This window comes from Xenopus laevis, chromosome 9_10L (assembly GCF_017654675.1).
Source record: "Xenopus laevis strain J_2021 chromosome 9_10L, Xenopus_laevis_v10.1, whole genome shotgun sequence".
Taxonomy (NCBI): domain Eukaryota; kingdom Metazoa; phylum Chordata; class Amphibia; order Anura; family Pipidae; genus Xenopus; species Xenopus laevis.
Genome location: NC_054387.1, coordinates 60,459,513 through 60,480,737, shown reverse-complemented (window position 1 = coordinate 60,480,737; position 21,225 = coordinate 60,459,513). Strand labels below are relative to the sequence as shown.

General features: G+C 43.5%; 1 protein-coding gene across 6 annotated transcripts in view; it reads left to right on the top strand.

Annotated features, from left to right (window-relative positions):
- The window catches only part of tns1.L (tensin 1 L homeolog), a 207,882-nt gene that overhangs the window by 34,791 nt on the left and 151,866 nt on the right, over positions 1-21,225 (top strand). For 3 of the 6 annotated variants that reach the window (XM_041577150.1, XM_018235656.2, XM_041577149.1), the window contains exon 1: positions 17,463-17,790. The exons of 1 other annotated variant lie outside the window; for it this stretch is intronic. In XM_041577150.1, the coding sequence (XP_041433084.1) occupies positions 17,710-17,790 (81 nt within the window). In that variant the 5' untranslated portion in view covers positions 17,463-17,709. Of the gene's footprint in view, positions 1-17,461; positions 17,791-21,225 lie in introns of those variants that run through there. 2 more of the 6 variants (XM_041577147.1, XM_018235658.2) reach the window with 2 other exon arrangements.

The following is a 21,225-nucleotide window of genomic DNA, read 5'->3' as shown; positions in this document are numbered from 1 at the left end:
AAGGCTATAAGAATGAATGAGTGGCCCTGTTATAATCCCCAGGTGGGCCTCATTAGTTTATACCCCTGAAAGCCTCCATAACCCCCGTCCAACTGAACTGACTTTATAGCAGAAGGACTTTATGTCTCGCTCTTTCATGCCTCACTGTAAACCCTCAGCCCTGACGACTGCTCTTTGGAGCTGCAGGGACTGTACCAATATTTCTGGCAACATTGTGGCTAGTTTGGTACCAGGGAAGAATCCACCTATGGTGTCTGAGTGCTTCTGGTAAATTTCAGCTCACTGGGTTATTTTGCGTGGATGTGGATAAAACCTACCTAAATGCTCTGCTCTCCCTTTTTACTTGTGGTACAGTCACTGTGCCCAGTGGCAGGTTTGGGGGGATTACAGAGATGACTGAGATGTATTCTTTCTGAAGATTATGTGCTGGAGATGTACATGAGAAAGTTATTTTATTTGAGAAAGTGGCACAATTTAGCAGAATTTCCACTTTTATCTCAGGGTTTGTTCCAGACACTCGGAAATGGACTTTCAGAATATCAGAAGAATGGGAAGCACATTAGTAGCCAGAATATTACTTTTTCCTTGTCCTTTGTATATGAAGGTTAGATACTCAATTATAAACAGTTACATGGTTCTAAATGGACATCTTGTGTATCATCTTCTTTCTGCTACTCAGTACTTTGAACCTAGACTACTAAATTTAGTCTGAACATTAGTCATCCATACCCAAGAAAGAAATGACTGCAGGTTAGGGGTAATAATATGCAATGTCAGACTGGGGGATTTCCTATTCTCTTTATTTTACGTAGTATCATCTAACTGCACTTCAGTTTACAAGCAATTGCCATAAAAACATGATTGGAAGTGTAGGTCTTGATGATTTTTCTGGGCATTTTGACCCCATTTTCGGAGATGTAAATTGATTGGCCCTATGTGCCATTACCCTAAACCGAAGAGACCATCTATTCAGTCAAGGAAGGTATTTGTGCTTGTAAAACAAATTGAGAATCACATTTCAATCCAAAATGGCAATCCAAAGTTCTGACCTACAGCCTGAAATTGTGGGAATTACTAACCCATAACTAATGGCAATAGTAAATCTATGCAATTATACCACAATTAGGGGGGTTATGTGGCCGCAATGCAGTGTTACCACAAACCTCTGCCTGAACAAATCTCTTCATCCGGTATAGGTTACAGATCTGCTTAGTTTGGTGTAAATGGTGCTGATACGGCAAGCGCAGGCAGCTGTGTAAGCACCACAGTGGAACCTAAGAGGTTAATAAAGATTTACTATCAAGCTTCAACGAACCCCCCACCCACTGTTCCACTACAACTCTAATTAATGTAAAGTACTGACTGTCCTTTGGAGGTTTTTAGCTGAGAGAGTTATTGTCAGCTGAATGGGATTTTACCCAGCAATTTCAAGCAGAGATTAATCTTAGACCTTTGGCAGATGCAATAGTGAGACGAGATTTAAGGTAACCCTGTGCTTCCCGCACTCTGTCCCTCTAGTTTCTGCCGTGCAGCCAACAATCACTTAATACCATTTTAAACCTACCAGCTTAGTAGTACTGTGCCATTTCAGTCCCATGGAACTGGCATCAAACACTGTATTGCCTTTATAGAAGATAAGTTGGGCCAACTGTATGTAGAATTCCACTACCTGCCTGGGCTATTCATAATCCTTTTATGGCTGAATAGTTTGACAATGCTGTGGCCTTTTTTGGATAACTCATATGATCGTACTTAAAAGTTCACTAAACCATTTTTTTTTAATTTTCTCATTTTATTTCTCTATAGGAAATATATAGAGGTGTACTGTTCCTTAAAGGGATACTGTCATGGGAAAAAAAAAAATTTTCATAATGAATCAGTTAATAGTGCTGCTCCAGCAGAATTCTGCACTGAAATCCATTTCTCAAAAGAGCAAACAGTTTTTTTTATATTCAATTTTGAAATCTGACATGGGGCTAGACATTTTGTCAATTTCCCAGCTGCCCCTGGTCATGTGACTGAAAACATTTTTTACTTCCTTGTTTTGTGACAAAAAGTCACACGATTTCCTGGATTCGGTGCATCACTAATATCTATGCCATTAGTATTACCCTGTAACTAAGTACAGTTCTATAGTAACAGGCCCTTAAGTATGCTTATTGCTTATACAGAGAAATGCCATCATTCCCAGCATAGGTATGTCTTTTTACTAAGCACAATTCAGCAGGAACAGTCCCCTAACTTTGCACATAGGCTATACAGATACCATAAAACTATTGCAGTTTAGACCTCTTTCCACATCCCTGTCTTCAGGGCTGTTTTTACTCCTACTACTCATTGGTTACCCATACTGGTGGGACCCTGCAGAACACTTGCAAAATACAGTACTGCCATCAATAAATGCTTGAAATGGTAAGTTATTAAGGGATAAATTCTGGGCACATGGTAGGGATATTTCTCATTATTTGAAATAGACAAGTAGTTTTTGGTCCAAATTTGAACTGTACAACTACCGCAGACGTATCAAATAAATGAGGTCCTCTTCTAGCAATCCTCCTGTGCTGCTGTCGACACACCAACTGTTCAGAAAAATTAAAATTGGAGGAAGCAGAGGGGCAGAACTATGCTGCAAACTTCATTTAATTAGTAATGCACCAACACTACATGTTTCAGGCCAGCATGCCCTTTGTCAGTAGTCACACTTGACTAGCTTAGTTCTGCCCCTCTGCTTCCTCCAATTTTATTTTGCTGAAGTAGTTTTTGGTCATGCAGTAGTCACAGTTTTAAAAAAAATAATCTTAGACATAACGGGGCACAATAAGTTCAATTTGGGGGTATTTGCCATGTGCAGTAACCCATAGCAACCAATCAGATTTCTTTCATTATTCTACGAAGAACAGCTATGAGAACAAAACCGTTGATTGGTTGCTATGGCATTTTGCACTGGGACAGCTTTGCTAAGAAATCGTAAAAGGACATTGACATGAGTTCCTGTCTCACAGAGCTTACAGTCTATATCAGCTGTCAAAGGCATAGGATGAGTAAGGGATTTACACATGCCCATTAGATGTCGACAGAGGAGTTTTCACCAGGAATTTAGCCCTGCCCAATGATTTTACCATTGAGATGTTAATTTTTCGTGATCTTGTGTGTTATACTAAAGCAACCTCCTAAGCTTACAGTTCATCCAATTGCAGTTGGGCGAGTGTGGGGCCAGCGTGATTTCTTAAAATAACTTCTGTTTTGACCAATGGACATGGGAGGAGGTGGAACTGTCCAGGAGTCTTCATCATTACTTGGAATTTTTCATATATGGGTTTATATTGTTTTACCTATGTTGGTGCTGTCCAAATGATAAAATACAAAAGGGGGTTGTGGGAGCACTCACATTGCTAAGTAGAAATGTATATAAGTATAAGGGAAGTGCTACTGACATAACCAAATGGGTCAGTGCACATTCCCTGGGCCCCTGTCTAAGTAATTCAGTAGATATGCAAATGCATGTGTTCACAAAGACAGGGGTTTTTAGTTACAAAGTTATGATCATAAAGTTGAAAAGCCACCATACCACATCAAGGTAAACCCCATATGGCGGTCCCTAACTTATTTACCTCCAAATTATTATACTTTTTTTTAAAAATGGACATTGGTTTGGGCAATCACTCTCTCTTAAAAGCTGCAAGTTAGCAGCGGGGGAGGATTTAGCCCTCAGACAGAAACCAAGGTTCAGCAGACTTCTACTTTAACTAACGCTATTATGCAGAGAGGCACAGGATCCCCAACAGGGCTGTACTGAGAATTAAAATAAGCCCTGGCATTTCAGGTACACAGAGGCCCAATCAGCCCCCACCAGCCCACTAAATACTGACTTTCTATGGCACCTTATAGCAGCCCCTCTGGCATTTGCCAGAACCCACAGATTGCCAATCCGGGCCCCAATACTATGACTGGAGGTAAACAAGTTAGGGACCGGCAGGTGGAGGGGGTGGTGTTAAAAGGGCGGGACCGTGCTGATAAAGGGGGCGGGACCGTGACACACTATTGGCTGGCTGGGTCGTGCCGTCAAAGGGGGCGGAGCCATACACGCGAATTTGGCAAGAAGCCCAGGAAAAAGGGAAGTTTGGAGCAGGTTGGGGGCAGGCCACGTGCTTTTTTTAGGTGTATTACAAATCTACCGGCAGCTACATTGCCGGTAAATTTGTAATACCGGCCCCAGCCTTGGCTGGTGTTTTCCCGGCTAGGCCGGTAAAATACCGGCCGGGTGGCAACACTAACCGCCATATGAGGTTTACCTTGACGTGGTATGGTGGCTTTTCAACTTTATGATCATAACTTTGTAACTAAAAACCCCTGTCTTTGTGAACACATGCACTTGCATTTATACTGAATTACTTAGACAGGGGCCCAGGGAATGTGCACTGACCCATTTGGTTATGTCAGTAGCACTTCCCTTATACTTATATACATTTCTACTTAGCAATGTGAGCGCTCCCACAACCCCCTTTTGTAGCTGTCCAAATTATACCATTGTGTGGGACTATTGTCAACTATAGCATTTGGTGGGCCACAGTCACATTTTAATAATTATAATGAAGTCATTGAACCTTTTGGGTAAATTGAGGGCCACAAAAAAAATTGAAGGGCTGCATCCATCCCCTGAATCTCCACTGTTTGCAATTGTTCTGAAGTGACACCACAATAGGCACCATGGTGAGAGCCACAAGTTTCTGTCAGTGTTCAGACAATACCAAGGACTTTGGCCTCTGCATCTCCCAGTAAATTATAAATGAGCTTGTGCTGCATTATTATATAAAGATGTCACGTGTGTCTCGCCTTGGTGTCATCTCTTTAAGCACAATAAGGCAGTTATTTTATGCCCTATGGATTTGGGGGTTTTCCTCCTTTATTAACAGACCTGGGGAATCCCTCTCTGAGCTCTGAGATGTATGGATAGGGGATTAATGGTTACTGGATACCCATACAAGCCCTTCCTCCTATATACCTGCAGGCTACACAATGAGTAGTGCTGACAGTCAGTCAACACAAGCAGTGCCTGCACTCATTCCATTGGAAATATTTCCTTTTAAGAATGAAAAAATGTTCTTGGTGCCCCACCCCTGAATGTTTGAAACAGGGATGGAATAACTACAAAACGCTGCCAAAGTGTGAGAGGGGTACAGGTCTTATTCTATGGGATGTGGTTTGGGGCAGGTCTCATTGTAAGAAGCTCCTGATAGTAATTTATATCAGTCTCATGTGATGTTTGCCTCTCTTTGCTCTGGTAACCACAGACAATGCTAATGCAAATATCATTATAAAGCACAATCAGTTGGGATTTTCTGTTGCGTTAAAACAGGGCACAGATCTAGAAATTGTTTGGATTGGATTTGCAACATTTGCAATAACTTAGGTTTAGCCCTTAGTAGAGTGTCCTTTATAAAGGCAAACTAAAGCCTTACTTCAGTATTAAAAAACAATCACAAATAGAAAATTGAAAGTAATTGAACAAGTCTTTTATTTCTGGTGAGCTGTCTGAAAACAACTGAACTGAAGAAGTGTTGTAAGGTGAACAACGCCTTTAAATATTCCATTTATAGAGCTCAGAGGACCTGGAGGTGTTTCATGTTTTATTAGTGCGCTTTTTTAAAGCAAAGCTGGGTAAAGGCTGCCAAGCAAGTGGATCTTTCTTTGGTTTGACTGTGTGAATGTGATAGGCAGGGGCGATTCTGGCTATAATGCCACCTGAGGCTGCCTTCTTTCGCCGCCCCCACCCCTCCCCACGGCACTAACCTTTATAGCGCCGGAGAGGGCAGGGGCGGTCCGCGACGCTTAGTGCAGAGAGCGCAATAGCGCTCTCTGCACTAGAAGAGCCGAATTTCCGGTTTGAAAACCGGAAATTCGGCTCTTAGTTACCAGGAGCGGCATTTTTGCCGCCCCTGGCAACCAGGGGGGCGCTGCCGCCTGAGGCGAGTGTCTCAACTCGCCTCATTGGTGGAGCGCCCCTGGTGATAGGAACCATGGATTGTAAGCTCCACTAGGGCAGACACGGATGGGAATGAGGTATAATCACTTTACATTGCTGTGTAAATGTGTTGGCGCTATATAAATAACAGACAACTGGGCCCTCACATTACCAACATGCACAGGCCCTGTGGAAAGAGGAATCCAAATTTGGCCCCATACACAAGTCAAGAAGCCACCTATTCACCCCAGAAAGGGCCAATCTGGCAGCCTATATTAGCTGCCATCAGGGGGGTACAGGGGGTACAGTGTACCAGGCCTGGGCTAAAGGGTGACCCGGCTGTGCTGCAGTTTTTGAAATAGCTGGGCCCCCATAGCAGTGCCACCTCTTCGAAAGTCCTGAAGCACCGAAAAGTTGAAGTCCCGAACTGCTGAAGTCACGAAAAGGATGGGTGTGACCCAGGGGGCCCCAAAAAATTTGTTGTACATTGTCCCATGATTTCTAATGGTGGCCCTGTTGGCCCCTGACTGTCCAGATTAACACACTTGCTCTGAACAGGGCTAACATCCCAAATCTTACTTACAGTGCCGTTCCTCTTGTAATTAGTTCACTACTGCCTGAGCTCCCTTCGTGTAATGGAGCCCCAATAAAAAAGTAGGTACATAATTTTACACCTTGCCACATCCTTAAACCACCCTAGTCAAACCCCATTATGCCCAGAGCATGTCTGTGATCCACCAAAACCCCACTAATTGGACCTTCACAGCTCTTAGACCCCCCACTGCTACAGGGCCACTGATTGTAGATTGATATTTTATTGTGGTATCAGGGGGGGCATATGACATACAGTAGGTGGTTTTCCTGATTTTGAATTGCTGGTAGCAGGAAAACATGTTCAACTCAGTGAGTTTATTAATAAACCATTTCAGGGTTGGACTGGCCCACCGGGATACCAGGAAAACTCCCGGTGGGCCCGGTGTCAGTGGGTCCTCTTGCTTCTAAACCATTTAGCCTACTGTATTTCATGGTGATTCCCTATTTATATATGGGACAAATGCTTAATAATGGAAGACTATAGTAAGTAGATATAAAAGACTAGGAGAATAAAGAGGTTGAGTGAGGAGAGGCGGAATAAGAGTTTGGAAAGTGGGCCCACAGTCTAAGGTTTTCTAGTGGGCCCTGGTATCCCAGTCCAACACTGAACCATTTAATATCTTGAAAGACAAGATACATGTCAGCCAGGAAGGGGTTACTTCAGCCTTACACCACATGGGAACTACTGAAGGCTTTACATCAGCATCTGTCAAACATCATGTGCAGGGAACTGTGACCTGCCCAATCTGGCCAGACCCCTCCAGGTGACAGAGACCCCCTCAGGCTGAAGTGAGGGATTGGTAACTGATCCTGTATCCTTTCCTCTGGAGCTTCTTATCCACATCTGCCCAGTCCTCCTGTACTGTAATCTGCCCCCAGCCAAAGGAATCCCACAGGAAACAATGTAAAAACTTGTGGATACATTGTATCTGCAACTTCTAATGAAAAGTCACCCAGCAGGAGCCTGGCCACTGCATGAAGGAACCCTGCTGCATTGAGCAGCCTCTTAGTTCTGTGTGAGTGCTCTAATTGCTGCCTAAATCATGAGTCTCCTGCCCCAGGCTCTGGGAATCTCACTGATAGAGTATCACACTCTCATTACTCTGATGAATGGACTAAGTGACCGGGATAGAAGAGAAAACATGACCTTTTGCTTTCTGTTGCTGGACACCTCCAGCCATCCTTATGGCTAATGAATTCTCTGCCAGAGTATAGGGGAAAGACTCACTACTGTCTGGTATTAGCCATTAGCCATGGTATTATCCTACCTTAATCCCCCCCCCCCCCGGGAATAGGATAATCCTGCTATTTAGTTTTGGGATTCCATCATTCCTCCCTGGGAGCCCTTCTGACTAATGCACATAGATAGATTGAACTGCAAGTCTCAGCATCCATCAATAGCTCTCCATTCATGGTTCAATTACAGCTCCTAGCAACCCTTGACAAGACATCTGAAGCCTGAGCTGTGGTGGTGAAATTATAACTCTCCGTACCCCTTGACAATCACTGTGTCTGTATATGTGCACATATTGATATATGCGCTGTATCCAGATACATGCAGTCTCTAAACCATGGGTCGCCAACCTTTTTTTTACCCATGAGCCACATTTAAATGTTAAAAAAAGTTGGAGAGCAACATAAGCATGGAAAAAGTTCTTGGAGGTGACAAAAATGTGCGGTGCTTGGCTATTTGGTAGCCTCTACATTTCTTGGCAGCCTACAGGAGGCTCTACTTGGCGGTACATCTAGTTTTATAAAACAAAAACTTGCCTCCAAGACTGAAATTCAAAAATAAGCACCTGCTTTGAGGCCACTGGAAGCAACATCCAAGGGACTGGAGAGCAACATGTTGCTCTCGAGCTAATGGTTGGGGATCACTGCTCTAGACCAGGGCTGTCCAACTGGCGGGCCCGTGGGCCACATCCCCCCTTCTGTGGCCCCCCATATGCTGTGTCTGTTTACCATATGTAAGCTTTAAAAGGTATCACTACAGAGATAAACTGGCCCCTGCATTGTTTACAAGGAAACTTCAGGCGACTTCGGAAAATGAATTGCGCATGTGATTAGAGCCGGCGATTTTTCATTTTAGCAAGCGCAGAGTGAGGGAAGGCGTTTGGGGAGATTGGTCGCCGCAAAGACGAGTCAATTAGTCGCCAAGCGACCAAATCTCCCCAAAATGCCCAGTGTGGGTTTACCCCAAACCTCAAATTCAGACTGTAATCCCCTGTATTGTTCACACCTGTGATCCACATGTATTGTTCACACTTGTGAGGAAGAGTTTTGGAGAAGCCGCACACCACACAAACCCAAAGATTCTTATCCTGGTGCCCAGCGATAGAGGAATCGGCCACCTCACAACAAGGGTAAGAAAAATTTCACTGGGCACACAGGAGTTAGAATTATAGCTTTCCCTGTCTACTGTTCTGTTCTGCCTTCCCTCCCTGTGTGTGCCATTCTCTATTTGCCCAGTGCTGCTTGTGTGTGCCATTCTCTGCTTGCCCAGTGCTGCTTGTGTGTGCCATTCTCTGCTTGTGTGTGCCATTCTCTGCTTGCCCAGTGCTGCTTGTGTTTGCCATTCTCTGCTTGTGTGTGCCATTCTCTGCTTGCCCAGTGATGCTTGTGTGTGCCATTCTCTGCTTGTGTGTGCCATTCTCTGCTTGCCCTGTGCTGCTTGTGTGTGCCATTCTCTGCTTGCCCAGTGCTGCTTGTGGTGCCATTCTCTGCTTACTCAGTGCTGTTTGTGTGTGCCATTCTCTGCTTGAAAAGTAAGAAACCACTGGCACAGCATGGGTTACTTCTAGCAGGGAAACCCCTTGCTCATTTATTGCGGATCCGCAATAAATGAGCAAGGGGTTTCCCTGCTAGAAGTAACCCATGCTGTGCCAGTGTTTTCTTGCTTTTCGTGGATTTCGAGGTTGCCAAACGCCTCCTACACTGAGAACCTGGGATTCGTACTGACTAGGAAGGCCAGGGTGTGTGAGGGTAATTTCTTTTTCTAAATCCATTCTCTGCTTGCCCAGTGCTGCTTGTGTGTGCCATTCTCTGCTTGCCCAGTGCTGCTTGTGTGTACCATTCTCTGCTTCCCAGTGCTGCTTCTGTTTTCCATTCTCTGCTTGCCCGTTGCTGCTTGTGTGTGCCATTCTCTGCTTGCCCTACGCTACCTGTGGAATGTAAGCCTGTTAGGGTTTTATTCTTGTGGTTTGTTAGCATTTGGAAATTGTTGTTGTGGAAAATGAATCGCGCATGTGATTAGAGCCGGCGATTTTTCATTTTAGCAAGCGCAGAGTGAGGGAAGGCGTTTGGGGAGATTGGTCGCCGCAAAGACGAGTCAATTAGTCGCCAAGCGACCAAATCTCCCCAAAATGCCCAGTGTGGGTTTACCCCAAACCTCAAATTCAGACTGTAATCCCCTGTATTGTTCACACCTGTGATCCACATGTATTGTTCACACTTGTGAGGAAGAGTTTTGGAGAAGCCGCACACCACACAAACCCAAAGATTCTTATCCTGGTGCCCAGCGATAGAGGAATCGGCCACCTCATAACAAGGGTAAGAAAAATTTCACTGGGCACACAGGAGTTAGAATTATAGCTTTCCCTGTCTACTGTTCTGTTCTGCCTTCCCTCCCTGTGTGTGCCATTCTCTATTTGCCCAGTGCTGCTTGTGTGTGCCATTCTCTGCTTGCCCAGTGCTGCTTGTGTGTGCCATTCTCTGCTTGTGTGTGCCATTCTCTGCTTGCCCAGTGCTGCTTGTGTTTGCCATTCTCTGCTTGTGTGTGCCATTCTCTGCTTGCCCAGTGATGCTTGTGTGTGCCATTCTCTGCTTGTGTGTGCCATTCTCTGCTTGCCCAGTGCTGCTTGTGTGTGCCATTCTCTGCTTGCCCAGTGCTGCTTGTGGTGCCATTCTCTGCTTACTCAGTGCTGTTTGTGTGTGCCATTCTCTGCTTGAAAAGCAAGAAACCACTGGCACAGCATGGGTTACTTCTAGCAGGGAAACCCCTTGCTCATTTATTGTGGATCCGCAATAAATGAGCAAGGGGTTTCCCTGCTAGAAGTAACCCATGCTGTGCCAGTGTTTTCTTGCTTTTCGTGGATTTCGAGGTTGCCAAACGCCTCCTACACTGAGAACCTGGGATTCGTACTGACTAGGAAGGCCAGGGTGTGTGAGGGTAATTTCTTTTTCTAAATCCATTCTCTGCTTGCCCAGTGCTGCTTGTGTGTGCCATTCTCTGCTTGCCCAGTGCTGCTTGTGTGTACCATTCTCTGCTTCCCAGTGCTGCTTCTGTTTTCCATTCTCTGCTTGCCCGTTGCTGCTTGTGTGTGCCATTCTCTGCTTGCCCTACGCTACCTGTGGAATGTAAGCCTGTTAGGGTTTTATTCTTGTGGTTTGTTAGCATTTGGAAATTGTTGTTGTGGGCCCCTAAGGTGTTAAATCATGTTTTGGGGGGTTGCTGTATTATCCACAGGGGAGGATGAGGCATATGGATTTAAGGGTATACTTTAACATAACTTAAATTTTTCACATATGAGTGATGAGGGATTTCTCTGCAGGGAGCACCAACCATTTGGTTTTTTGGTGTGCTACAACCGTTAATGTGGATATGATCTTAAAAGTTCTTGTGGTAACATGGGTGTGGTTTCAGTGGGTGTGGTTTAAAAGGGGGAGTGGCCAACTCTGACTTCCATTATTGGCCCTCCACCACATAGGCCAGTAAAATTTTGGCCGAAGTTGGACAGCACTGCTCTAGACGATATTTAACTCTATGGCTGGCCCAGCTTGTATTGTAAGCTCTATGGGACAGGGATCTCCTTCTTCTTGTCTCTAACACTAAGCTCTTATTTTTTAATGTAACTGTACTTTGTATTTATTATTATTATAATCACCACTGTTTGTTCTATTAATTTATTGTTCTTCTGTAGAGGTCTGTATACATAAGTAGTAGCAGTAGCAGACTTCTCTGCAGGGTTTCTCCTCTTGTGGAATCCTATATTGGATGATGCGGCGCAACCTACTACATGGATCTATTTACTGAATGCTTCTGCCTTAACATTTTATGATGTCCAAAGGGGCTATAAAGTTCCTGGGGCATCTGTAAAACCCCAGGTTTTTGCAATAAAACTGAAAAAAAAATCAATTGCCTGAATAAAGGTTCACACATTAACGGGCGTCTTTCAGTAAAGTTTTAGGATGGGTTTGTGATTTGGTTACATGGTCTCAGAATGTCACATGAATCTATTCCAGTGCAAGAATGAATAAGGGGGTCTCTGGGGGTTAAATGTATCTTTGGAGATTTTAAAAGAATGGTGAAAGATTTCCATCAGGCATAATGATATAATATTTAAAGGACACAGGACTTGCCTATAGGCCCTGATGAACTGACTGCACCAAAGAGGCAAGGGGGGTGGTAGGAGTGAGTGTACATACCTCCCAACATTTTGGAAAAAGATTTGCCGCATGTAGTGCAGCGAACATTTTTGAACACAACCCATTTTTTTGGCCACACTCCCTAATTACCATGTTCATTTTACAAAATTTGTCAGGTTATGAAAGTATGAACACATTTCTGTGTTTTTTTTGTTATTACAGTTTTGCTAGTGAAGGTGAATTGCCCTTTAAGCTGCAAGTCACAGTTTCCCCAAGAGACCTACTTATCTTAAATGGTTACAGTTGCTTCTTTGCTTATGTTAAATTGTTACAAATGTATCCTAGTGCATCTGGTGGTTGTTCTGGGCTCTCTGCCAAAAGCCAATTAAGTTTGTTAAGAAACTTTGTATCTTTTTCTAGCTGTTTAGTGCAGGAGATCAAGGAGAAGTCGAGACATTTAGGGAGGGGGCACACGTGAAGATTTGGTGGAGATTAGTCACCCAGCGACAAATCTTCTCTTCTTCGGAAGACAAATCTCCCCGAAATGCCTTGGCAACTTCGGGTGACTTCGGAAATGTATGCCATCCCGCTGACAATTTGCATTCTTGCCAGCGGGAATACATTTGGGGAGATTAGTCACCCGAAGTAGGGTAGATTTGCCGCTGGACGACTAATCTCCCCTGATTCTTCACGTGTGCCACTACCAGGACCAGATTTACATAGCGGGAACCCCCTTTTCATTTGCATATGGGAAATGTAAAAAAATATTTTATCACCTGAGCATCCACAGTGTTTCTGAACCAATGTGGGTGTGGTTGGGCAGCATGCCACCCCCTAAAATCCTGCTGCTCTAGGCCCGGGCCTTAGTGGCCTTTCCACAAATCCGGGCCTGGCCACCACCCTTAAGTAACAATCCAGGACTGCGGGTTGAGCTGTCAAAATCGGGATTGTCACGCTCAAAACGGGACAGTTGGAAGGTATAAGTGTAGAGATCTGTTCTCAGGACTGGGAGAGGTTAGTCTCTCTTATTTTAAAGCGGAGCCCCTGTAGCCAATAATATCACTGTTGCTTTGACAGCAGTCCTGTCTTACTTTATGGCACTGATTCTAGTCATGCGTTGAGGATCACTGCAATATCCGCACATGCCTTTCCCAACTGACTGGTGGTCTTAGACGAAGACCAAAAAGTGGGTGGCGTTCAATGATGGATTTGGTACAAAATAGTTTTAAACATGTTTTGGTTGCTAGAAGCTGTGTGCCTAGCAATTACCAAATTACATTTGCATATATATGTCTGAAAATGTCAGGACAGAAAGGAAAATGGTTGTATAAAATATGTGACAGTGGTGTGCAGCCTTCACTGTGTTGTGGAAGTACTATAACTCCTAGCATCCCACTGGGAGTTGTAATTCAACGGTGGAGTCCCATCTCACGGCAAAGGAAGGCTCTGCCCCAACATATCTGGTAAAACATTTTATAAACTTTCCTCATAACGTCTGCCCAGTCTGTCAATGAAATAACAGGGGGTGGTTCATTTTACTTATTTACCCCTGGACAATTAGAGCAAAAACAGAAATAGATGGAATACTCAACCATCCTCAATCACTTGGGGAGAACGTATGTTTATATATAATCACTCCTGCATGTAAACATATTTATGTAATGAGGGAACTGAAGGCAAGAATTATATTTGTTACTTCCGCCCCCTCCTGCCCACAGATTCATTGGTAAAAAGAAGCAAAGGAAGCAGCGGTTACTGGCAGGACAGGATTTACAGAGATTTTCATCCAGTTGCTTGAAAAGGGGTTCTGAAGCAGCTGTGGTAATTTTTCACTCAGCTTTAGGCCAACGTGGCAGCAAACAAAATGACCTGTCATGCATGGATGGATGGAGGTATACATTTGTGTGCTCCTGATACAGACCCTAAGCAGAGAGAGAGAGGTGCATTGTACCCCTCAACCCCCAATGTAAGACCCTATGTGGGGGAATTCCACAAAAGTGGAGTTAAAGGGGTGGTTAACTTTTAGTATGTTATAGAGCAGGGGTCCCCAACCTTTTTCACCCGTGAGCAACATTCAGATGTAAAAAGAGTTGGGTAGCAACACAAGCATAAGTTACTGGGGGTGCACTGCCAAATAAGGGCTGAGATTGGCTATTGGTAGCCCCTATGTGGACTGGCAGCTTATATGAGTCTCTGTTTGGCAGTACATGTTAATAATTATGCAACCAAAACTTGCCTCCCAGCCTGGAGCAATATCCAAGGGGTTGGGGAGCAACATGTTGCTCATGAGCTACTGGTTGTCGAACACTGTTATAGATTTATCAATTCAAAGCAGCTTTTCAATTGGTCTTCATTAATTTTTTTTTTATATAGTTTTTGAATTATTTGCTGTCTTCTTATGACTTCTTTCCAGCTTTCAAATGGGGGTCATTGACCCCATCTAAAAAACAAACACATGTATTTTTAATGGTACTTTTTCTTACTTATCTTCTCTTTTAATTTCCTATTCATATCCCAGTCTCTTATTAAAATCAATGAATAGTTGCTAGAGGTCTAAGTCCCAGAGAACATTTAGCTTATTCACTGAACTGCAGTGGGGCTTTTATAAATATGATGTATTTACTGCAGCTTCACTTTACTCCAACTTTGTGACTCCCTCCCCCCTGAAGTGACTGTTCCTCATTACGCACCATTTACCAACCTATTGAGCGTGGCCTAAAACGATTCCAATGCAGCACTGTGCTGCTGTACCAGATGAGGAAGTGATCCCCAGTGTTGACTCATGAAATTTTGGATGAGGACCAGGGATCTTGAGTGATTTTTAGACAATGACCCATGGAGTCCTTTATGCTTTATGTGCCCCTTACCACTAAAAAGGGGGCAGGGGGTTCTGACTGATTTGTATAAACAAGATTCACAGTTTGAACCAGTTTGACTTTCCATCCAAAGTCCCTGAAGGCAAATGGAGGCGAGAGTGGGGGGACAGAGAATGAGAAATAAGGGCAAGCGCAGGTTTCTGAGCCAGGAATGTCAGCTGTTTTCTATCTACAGCCTGGGTCACATTAACCTTTTCCTCCTGGGGTGCCCAAAACTCACATGCCTGCTTCTTTCAGCTCAGGAGCAGCAACAACAGGAATAGTATCTAGAAGTATTTGCTAAACTTCAGTTCCCTACATTCTTTACTAGCCTTTTGGAGTTGTAGTTCTACATATCAGCGGGGAATCTGTGATCCTCTAGATTTTACTGACAGAAAGTTGTACATCAAGGATTAATCATTCTCCAAGAGCTGTCCTTCAGAGTTGAGAATAGGCAGGGCATGGGTTTGGTGCTATTTTGATCCCATGCCATAATCACCATAAATAACTTTATTAGCCACTGTGGTCAGAAATGCCATAGTGAAACTGTTGTGCCACCCACCAAGACTTACAACTGAACTACGTGTGACAGACAGACCTACCAGCCAATCAGTAGCTAGCATTTACTGGTCATGTGGTAGAAAGCACACATCTGTTTCGTTGCTATGGGTTACTAGACCAGGTGCAAATGTAGCAACATGTACATGTTAATCCCAGTACAAAGGAAATGGCATTAACTGTTGGTTCTGATGGGCAATGGTTCCTGTCTCCCTGCAGTTTATAAATTGTGACTTATTTTATCAGGGGCACACAATGAAGAATGCAGAGGAAAACCAGGGCCCCAGGGCCCAGGAAAAACAACACCTGTGATTTAAGCCATTGTATGTGGGAACACTGAAAAATATGCAGAAGCATTCGGCACAGCTTCCCAGAGCTTATGGGACGCCCAGAGTGGAAATACAAGTTCTGCTTCATAGAGAAAACATAACATTTACACATTCCAGCAATTTTTGTTTTTGCTTTACTTTCCCCAAGTTTCTAAGAAGTGTTGTTGAATTATCAGGCATTATTTTTTTGCCTCCCATAGCCATCCTGTTGTGTTATAATTTCAGTGTCTAGTAAAACAGGACATGGCATCTTATTGGGTATCTCCAGCCAGGCAGGGCTTGTACCTGGGTTTTCTGCTAAACTTTATACAATGCAGCAGTCAGGGAGGGAAGTACAATATGTATGTGGTCCAATCATTGCTAGGGCCATGAAAACCTAAATTTTGTATTATTCCATTGGGGGCACTAACTAAAACAAAGTGTGTTTAATATGGCAGCCCTGCTTGTAGAGAGAGGACATACATCTGTGTATTTAAGACATTTGGCATCCTTGCTCTTGAGTTTCCCAAATGGGAAATCCCTCCCTGTGTCTTGGATTAAACAGAATATGTTTTGCTGTTTATATTTACGATTGTGTTACCCATGGAATTATGCCAAAACTGAACTAGAGAAGCCTTTGCCCCTCTGCCAGCAAATGAATTATTCCGATGCCACAACGTGTCCCCTTCTCTTGCCCGTGTGTGGTATCTACCAGGAACTGTAAGGCGCACGCCAGCATGTTCCAACCAAGCTGTCTGTGCCCACGGGCCATGTGCGTCTAGGCTTCAGCTTTCTATTATAGGAGAAATCTCATTTGTTTAATTACTGGCTGTACTAAGATGGGATTTGGGTATAAAGGAGACTATAGGGTCTAAGAAATAGAAAATGTAGGAGGCAGGAGCTTCCATACTGAATGGAAAGAATAACATGACACCTCTAAACGATCTTGTTTCTTTACATGAAGTAAAAGTGAATATTCAGATACGCTTCCCATCTCTGTGCTGAACATGTTTTTCAATGAATTGAATACTAAGTGAGATGGGAGGCCTCTACTTGCAGGCCTTTGGGGCTGACTAAGCTGGAAGTTCCCGTATCTTAGTATTTATTTACATATACATGTATTCTATTGGCATCCATCTGATCTGGGCAGGGAACAACTGCTGTTACTCGCTCTGTATGCAACACTCGATAGGCCAGGTCTTTCAAGGTTAAATGAAGTTCGGAATAATATGGATATAGGCAGAGCAGGTATATGCAGCTTGTGAACCACCATCTGATGAACTACAACTACAAGAGTAGTTGTAGTTTAACTAAAAATTAAGTTGCATGACATAATATAGAACATGTGCTGTATATATTGCATGTGCTATTGTTACCCCTAATCAAGAGCCTGCCTTGGCTCTGCGGCACCCCCCCAAAATCTTGGTATTGTTCCACAGTGTATCTCACTAGCCAGGCAGGGGTCTGCTCTCAGCAGCCAGAAGGAAATATAAGACCCTTTTTTCCCCATGCATGGATGGAGGTGTATAAGCAGGGGGGATGGTGGCCCAGAAGAAATTGGGGGGGCGGGAGGTCAGAGGTATACGGTGAAAAGGAAATTCCAGAAAATTACACTTTTAGGGAAGAAGAAAAAAAAGTTGCTGGTGCTGTAGCTGCCAGGCTAGGGATAAAAAGAGAAATGAGGAGAGAGTGAGCGAGTGAGAAAGAGAGAGAGGAAATATTTTGGAGAATAAAAAAAGAAGTTTGAGGGAAGGTTTGGCCGGGAGTCCCTCCCTCTCCCCAGGAGGTGTACAGCCTGTGTGTGTGTGTGTGTGAGCGGATGAGGGAGAAGTTGAAGAAGGAGAGAGAAAAGGCAGGAGCTATTCTGGGACAGAAGGGACCAGGGAGAGAATTACCCTATAACTCTATTCTCGGATTATCTGGGACCTAAGGATAAAGGAGAGGAGTCAGGAATATTTACACGTGTTGCCCTGTGTAGTGTGTGTGCACACTATGGATCTTGGAAGTATATGGCTGCAGCTCAGTAGGCGCCTGTTGGCTTAAGGATACCATAGCCACTTTGCCCAGCATGCCCTCGGCATCTCACTGTCTCCCTCGAACTGGTTCGGACCACAGGATGACCTGGCTGTGCCTGTCCTGTATGCTCTGGGTACGTAGATATTTCTCTTCAGATGCCCTTTGTATCCCATCTTTAAAGATTGAACCCATATGTTTTTCAGCTTTAGCCGATGTGTATAAAAGCTAAGGTTGATACTTTCTAGGTCAAGATCCAAATGAAACTATTAAATAGTGTGTTTCACTTTAAGTGCATATAGGATAAAATGCCATGCTCTGGTGTGTAGCTTATGTAAATAATTTTGCCACCTCATCTCTTTAAAACCAGACACATGCTAAATGGTTTTATGTATGCTGCAAGCATTTCCATGAAGGCATGCATCTCCATTAATTACTGTTTAGCCATTCAACATGTAGTTTTGAGGGGTGATATGGCAAGCATAGTTCAGCAACAGCTCTAGACTTCCCACTTGGCCACTCCAGGTATAACATCTCAATGGCATTTTGTTTATTGTGAATCCCTCCCTATAATTAGCTAGTAGCACAGACTTTAGACTTTCAGCATTTCCATGCCTTAATTGGAAGCAGTGCCATGGGCATAGTGGGATTTGGCAAGCTGCGTATGGCCATATTAGAGCACATTGTGCAATTATTTTGCCCATTGGAAGGGTTAAGTTACAGTTTAGATTGTGTGTTGGCAGTGAGCGGGCATTGTCGCTGGCATTTTCTGGGATGTCACCAAGCTGCTAATTACAGCGCAGCACAAAGAGGTTTAAGGTCACCCTGGAGTATGTGCTAGTGAAAGCTGCGACGTGAACGAAGATCGTTAAATGGGGGTGTGAATGTACATGCAAAGTAATTAGAGGCTTGTAACGACTGTTAGAAACTCGGTATGGCATCATAATAATAATAATAATTGTTGCCCTATATCCCACAACCCCACCCATGCCTATACAAGTAATTAGGGGCTTATAAAGAATTTAGTGAATGAGTCCCTCAGTATATTATAAGGATGGAGTCTATGCACTTAGCACAAACACAATGGCTTTGATTGAAGTCATCACACTCTTGTTATTGCAGGCACTTTATTATCTGATTTATTGCCAGTTTGTAATTACGTAAGAGCTTTAGGGAAAGCACAGTTTCGCTAATGGTTATTGGATAATGAGCAAAGCCGGAGTATTGCTGGCACAGACTGGAGCAATCAGCAGACCTTATTGGAAAGGGGTAGGGGTTTTAAAGAAAATGGTGGGTCCAATAAGATATCTGGATTATGGAACTGTTGCCAGTGGGCAGGTCTTAAAGTGCATCCCTGTTGGCCCTTGTTAGGGCACAGGGGAATGTACATAAAAAGTACATAAATATTATATCACCTTTAGGTACATCAGGGCCCTGCAGGCCAAATACTGATTTGTCATTCCACCCATCCAGATGAGGGCAACACGGCTCCAGTGAGGTCTTCTGAACATGTGCCTCATCTTTCATTTTACTGTGTATGATGGATTAATTGAAGAATCTTAAATTCAGGGCCCTCCAGCTGCTGTGAGTTGTTGTCCCAGCACAGTAGAGGCACTTAATCCTGTTAGAATTTAACACCTATCTTCAGTAGTAATTAGTAATTAATTTACATACATGCTGCAGACTACGCTGATCTCTGTGCAGCCAGGCAGCTCACATTTAATCAGTGGCTAATTACCCATGCTGTGTGCAGATTAGATGTGCGTCTAGTTCTGAAAGGGTAAAGTGGCAACTGGCAGCACTATCCCACCAGCTTGCCAATAGGAACTGCTTATTTATACTTTTTAAAAGGAAGTTAAACTTGAAATGAACATTCAGCATAGTTGTGGGTGCTGTTCTTAGCAATAGGCAGTACTTTGAATCGCATGTACTCTATGTATGTATAACTCTTGTTTATAAAGTTATGATACTAGGATACACAAATTTGAAAAAGTTTTACTGGAAAAAGAATAGTAGACTTCTTTAGAAAATAAAGAAAAATAATGAACCATAACTGTAAAATTCAGCCTCAGATTCAGTTTGCTTTTTAGATTTCCAATGTTGCTGATGCAGTCTGCTAGCAACCAAATTTTAAATTTCAGTATGAAAAGGGTCAGATAAATTGTTCAAAACATAAAAAAATAAGTATAGTAATACAATTAACTATAATTCGGAAAAAAACAAGGATAATTTTCTCTTTACGTTTGTTCCCAGAAATAAATATGTTTGAGATTGGCAGAGATTGGCTTTAAAATTTACCGTTATTCTAATCCCAAATTGATCCATGTTCCCGATGGTCTGGACCTGGTATGTGTAGCCTGTGGTTCCACCATGTGCAACTCTCGCCAGACCCCAACAACCAAGACTTTTACTAATAGAGAACCCTATTCCCACCAATGTGAACCAGGCCATACATTGCATCTTATTGGCCACAGACTGGGTCATTCCAAATTAAAGCTGGCCATAAACGTTCAGATTTTACCTTTGTATCCAACTAACGATCAGACGTCCCAATCTTCAGACCAACCACTATAAATTCAAATTAAATAAAGTAGTAAAATAACAAATCAGGCAATATTCTGCCTGTGACAGCAATCAAACAAAGGTTATGTCTGATAAATTCTAGTGACAAGCTCCCATTGATATCGTAATGTAGACAAAATATGCAGAGATATTATCGGTAGCTGATATAAATCTTTTAACCTGTCTGATCGATCGCCAATCGCCATGGTATGAAAAATGTCTGTATAAAACTTTGATTCGGGCTGGTTTGAAAGTCTTGTTGGACTACACAGGGCCCTTGTTATGGTCCTATTCTGGCAGGTCTCATTGGGCCCTATTGTGATATGAACGGTTTATTGTGGTGGCCATATGACTAAAGAAACTCTCATTTATGGATCTCCCCAAAGAGCAAATCGTTACTCTCCCCCCCCCCCCATTGACTTTAAGCATTAGGGTGAAGGAGATAAGTAAGTAAATGTGCCCTAACACAGGTGACTGATCTCTTGAAATTCACTCCCATGGGCATTAATGTTAGGCTTGTGACACACGGGCAGATTCGGGGAGATTTAGTCGCCTAACGACTAATTGCCTCTTCTTCTGGGCGACAATCTCCCCAAATTGCCTTTGCGTGCCTTCCCGTCCCCTATAGTGAAAAGTTGCCTGCGCTAAAGCACCTGCATCGCTTCTTTTCCGAAGTCGCCCAAAGTTTACTCACGAGGAAACTTCGGAAAACGAAGGGCCGAGTGTGCTTTAGCGCAGACGACTTTTTATTATAGCGGACGGGAAAAAACGCAAAGGCAGAAAAGTTGCCTGTGCTAAAGCACACGCATCGCTTCGTTTTCCAAAGTCACCCGAAGTTGCCTCAGAAGGCAGTTCGGGGAGATTGTCGCCCAGATTAAGAGGCGCCAGGCGACTAAATCTCCCCAAATCTGCCTGTGTGTCTCAACCCTAAGTGTTGTGGCACACATGGAGATTTACTCACTTGCAATAAATCTTAGTTACTGCAGGTACCTAATCTTCCCAAAGTGCC